We start from the raw sequence: 3644 nt of genomic DNA, 5'->3' as shown, positions 1-3644 counted from the left end.
ATGGCAAATGGGCTCCTCCAGAAATCCAACAAAAGTGCTCAAGAGTTGGAAGACATTGGAGAACAATATATAAAAGATTTTTTATCAAGATCTCTCTTTCAAGAATTTGAAGACGTTGGTACTTTCGTGACATTTAAAATGCATGATTTGATACATGATCTTTCATTATATGTTGCACAAAATGATTATTGCTTAATTGAAAACACAAATAACTCCAACAACTTTGAAAAGGCTAGGCATGTGTCAATTTTGGACCATAATATGGGTGTTGATGCAATGATAGCTTTTTTAAATAAGTTGAGTAATAGCATGCGGGCTATTAATTTCTCATGCGAAGATTGGGTACCAACTGAACACACTTTTAATAATAAACCCTTGGTGGAAACATGCATCTCAAGATTTAAGCAACTGAGGCTGCTAAATTTAAGATATTCAAGGTTGGAGGAGTTGCCAAGCTCAATTAGTACTTTAAAGCATTTGAGATATCTCAACTTACGGGGGAATAAGCAAATCAAGAAACTGCCTAAGTCCATTTGCAACCTGCAGAATTTGGAAACATTGATATTACGTGGCTGTGAAGAGCTTGAAGAGTTGCCAAGAGATATAAGGAACTTGATCAGCCTCAGATATTTGTCAATAACCACAAAACAAACTCGTTTTCCCACCGATGGAATCGAGTGCATGTGTTCTCTTCGAATATTGCATTTTGATAAATGTCCTAGGCTAGAGTCCTTTCCTGAAGGGATCAAGTGCCTTACCGCCCTTCGCTTTTTAGGCTTTCAAAATTGTGAAAGCCTAAACTCTTTGCCACAAGGTTTGAAACATCTGACAGCATTAGAAGTTATGTTAATTCAAAATTGTGAAAAGCTTAATTTGATAGAAGGGGATGACTACCCAACAAGTCTCCGAAAACTCAGCATCGGTAGATTGCCAAAACTAGTGGCTCTACCACCATGGCTTAAAGGATCTGCCAATACTTTAAATTTCTTAACTATCTTTGGTTGTCACAACTTGGTGGTATTGCCAGAGTGGCTTTCAGATCTCAATTCACTTCAAAAACTTATGATTCGGTATTGCCCAAAATTATCCTCTTTGCCAGAGGGGTTGGGTCACCTCACTACTCTAAGAGAATTGGAGATTGTTCGTTGTCCTAATTTGAGGAGAAATTGTGAGCGAAATATTGGCAAGGATTGGCCTAAGATAGCACACGTCCCTCTGGTCAAATTGATTTAAAGATTAGGTAAGTGCTAAAATCTTCTTCCTCTTTTTAGTTTGCTCTGTTTATTTATCTTACTAAGCTAATGCTTTTTTTTTTTTTTCTTTTTCTTTTTTAATTTTTAATTTTTAATTTTTTACTTTTTTGAAATTCTATTTTTCGACCGTAAACTATATCCCATTTTACAAGTTCATCCCTAAACTAAGTTTAACTATTTTGCCTTCTAGATTTAGGTACTTGTTGCTGCTCAAGGTTTAGAAATTCCTTAGCAGCTGTTTAAGGTGGGATATTGAGAAAATTTTAATATTGAGTTATGTCTTTCTTCTTGCATGCATGGTCTACTATGTTATTTGGTTGGCTTTTACTACCATGGATAATGTTGATGATGTATAGCTTGGAATTTCATTGTTGTCACACTTATAAGTACTCAACTTATGAGTGTTTAATGAAAATTTGGAATTACAACTACCAACATAGAGAGAGAGCTTTAAATTTTACTACTTACGAACCAGTTACTTCTTAATGAATGTATGTATAATCATTTGATCTCCAGTTTAAGTTTAGTTGCAAAGAAGTGGAATAGTGTTATTACAACTGTTGTGAAAGTTTTCCTCTGCACCTTACAGGATAGAATCGACGAAATTTAAGGGAGAGAGGCATCTAGAAAAGCAACACAGCCTTTCACATCATCAACGAGGCTCAAAAGTGCTGAGGTGTATCCTAATTTTTTTCCCTCTAAAACTTTTTGATATGATTTGAATTAGTTTGGATTAATTAGATGAAACAAGGAACTTCTTTTTACCATTATTGTGAAACCTGCAGATAAGTCAATTTACATAGATCCCAAAACCCTTTTTTGTTCTTATATATAGTATTGGGTACACACGTATGAGTGAAGTCTCACGTTAAATAACAATGAGAAAAATGAGTGGTTAATATAGCATAGTTAGGCCAAAACTCATATGCTTAAGCCTTTTGAGTTAATTGATGTTTTACTTGTTATATTAACTACTCAATTGGAGTCTCTCCAAAATGTTATCTCCCCAACATATGGTTTTCACAACTATTAGCCCATCTCTCTCTTCCCATGTAAGAGTTCCATGATCAATGGATTTGTCACATTTCTTTCACACAATTTATAGCTTTTATCTATCTTCTTCAGTTAAGGTGGCACTACATTTTTTTTTCAAATGACAGCTCTGTTTTTTTATCTGATTAAAGTTTGGGAACACTTATAATAATATCACAAATCATTACATCTTATATGCTATGATATGTAAAGGCTCAATCAACAATTTTCCCCCAAAAGAAGGAAGTATCAGAAGATATTGAAAATAATTAGCTGAACAATCATTAAATTTACATTTTATTGTACTTGAGTTGGTAGGCTAAGCAATTGCATTTCGTAGAGATATTCCATTGCTTATGGAAACCGTCAGTAGTTTAGCCTTTAATAAGTAAGATTATCTACAAATTCAGGTCCAGAGGACTTAACAATAGGTCATTTGATAATAACCTCATCAGCTAAGTTCAGAGTAGCTTGTGTTGTGGCTAATATTTTGGCAAGAACACCCTTTTGGTGAACATTTAAAAACAATTTCTAACTTTTCTAGCTAATGATAAGAAATATATTTATAATGGAATTGTTGTTAATCCATTATTTGATGTCCTGATATCTTAATTTTAACTGATAATATCTTAGATAAAGTCCATCTTGCATTTAATCCTAACACACTAGATATTACTGTGTCCATATCTTCTGCTCAAGATTGCAGGACCAAACCACATCGCTCAAGATCTTCTTATTGTACTTTCTGTATGGTTTTTCCAGGCTCCCTTCTTCTTTATCAATGTTTTTTCAATTCGTTTTACAACTATTAAGCTGCAATTATGAGTACTTTGAACACAAAAACACGTAATCGTGAATATTAATACTGCTAGCATCACCATAACAGTGCTATCAATTTAGAACTAGGCATCTTATGATTATAAATAACAGCATGGGTGTTTGCTGGTGTTGTCTATGAATGAGGGAGAATGTTGCTAACATTGACTCCATAGATGGTCATTTCAGTAAATTTGATGAAATGAGTTCTATTGAACCTTGTGCATATAGGCACAAATCTGCACCTTAAATGTGTGCCTCTGTTGTTGCCATATAAATACATTGTACTTCTCCCAGTTGGTTGCTTCATTGTCTCCTATAAGTTTCCTTCGAACACAAAAGAAAAAAATCTTGATTTTTTCCTCTTTTTTTCAAGAATTCATTTTTAGCATGGAAAATAAATCCCTACAAGTTATCTGCGGTTGCATATTTACTCTTTTGCTGCATATTGACATAAGTGTGGCATGAGTAAGATCAATGAGTTCTCACTCAGCTGGCATCCTCCTCCCCTTGCAAGTGCTAGGTAGACGGTGAGGTTGGGGG

At 34.4% G+C, this 3644-nt stretch overlaps 1 protein-coding gene across 1 annotated transcript; it reads left to right on the top strand.

Annotated features, from left to right (window-relative positions):
* On the top strand, positions 1-1233 carry LOC126691498 (putative disease resistance protein RGA3). Its single transcript, XM_050386533.1, has one exon. The coding sequence runs from the start codon at positions 1-3 to the stop codon at positions 1231-1233; it is 1233 nt and encodes a 410-aa protein (XP_050242490.1).
* Positions 1234-3644: the final 2411 nt, after the last annotated feature.

The sequence above is a fragment of the Quercus robur genome, chromosome 7 (genome assembly GCF_932294415.1).
Source record: "Quercus robur chromosome 7, dhQueRobu3.1, whole genome shotgun sequence".
Lineage (NCBI taxonomy): Eukaryota > Viridiplantae > Streptophyta > Magnoliopsida > Fagales > Fagaceae > Quercus > Quercus robur.
Note: the sequence above shows the minus strand (reverse complement) of the source record. Positions and strands in the feature narration are given on the sequence as shown.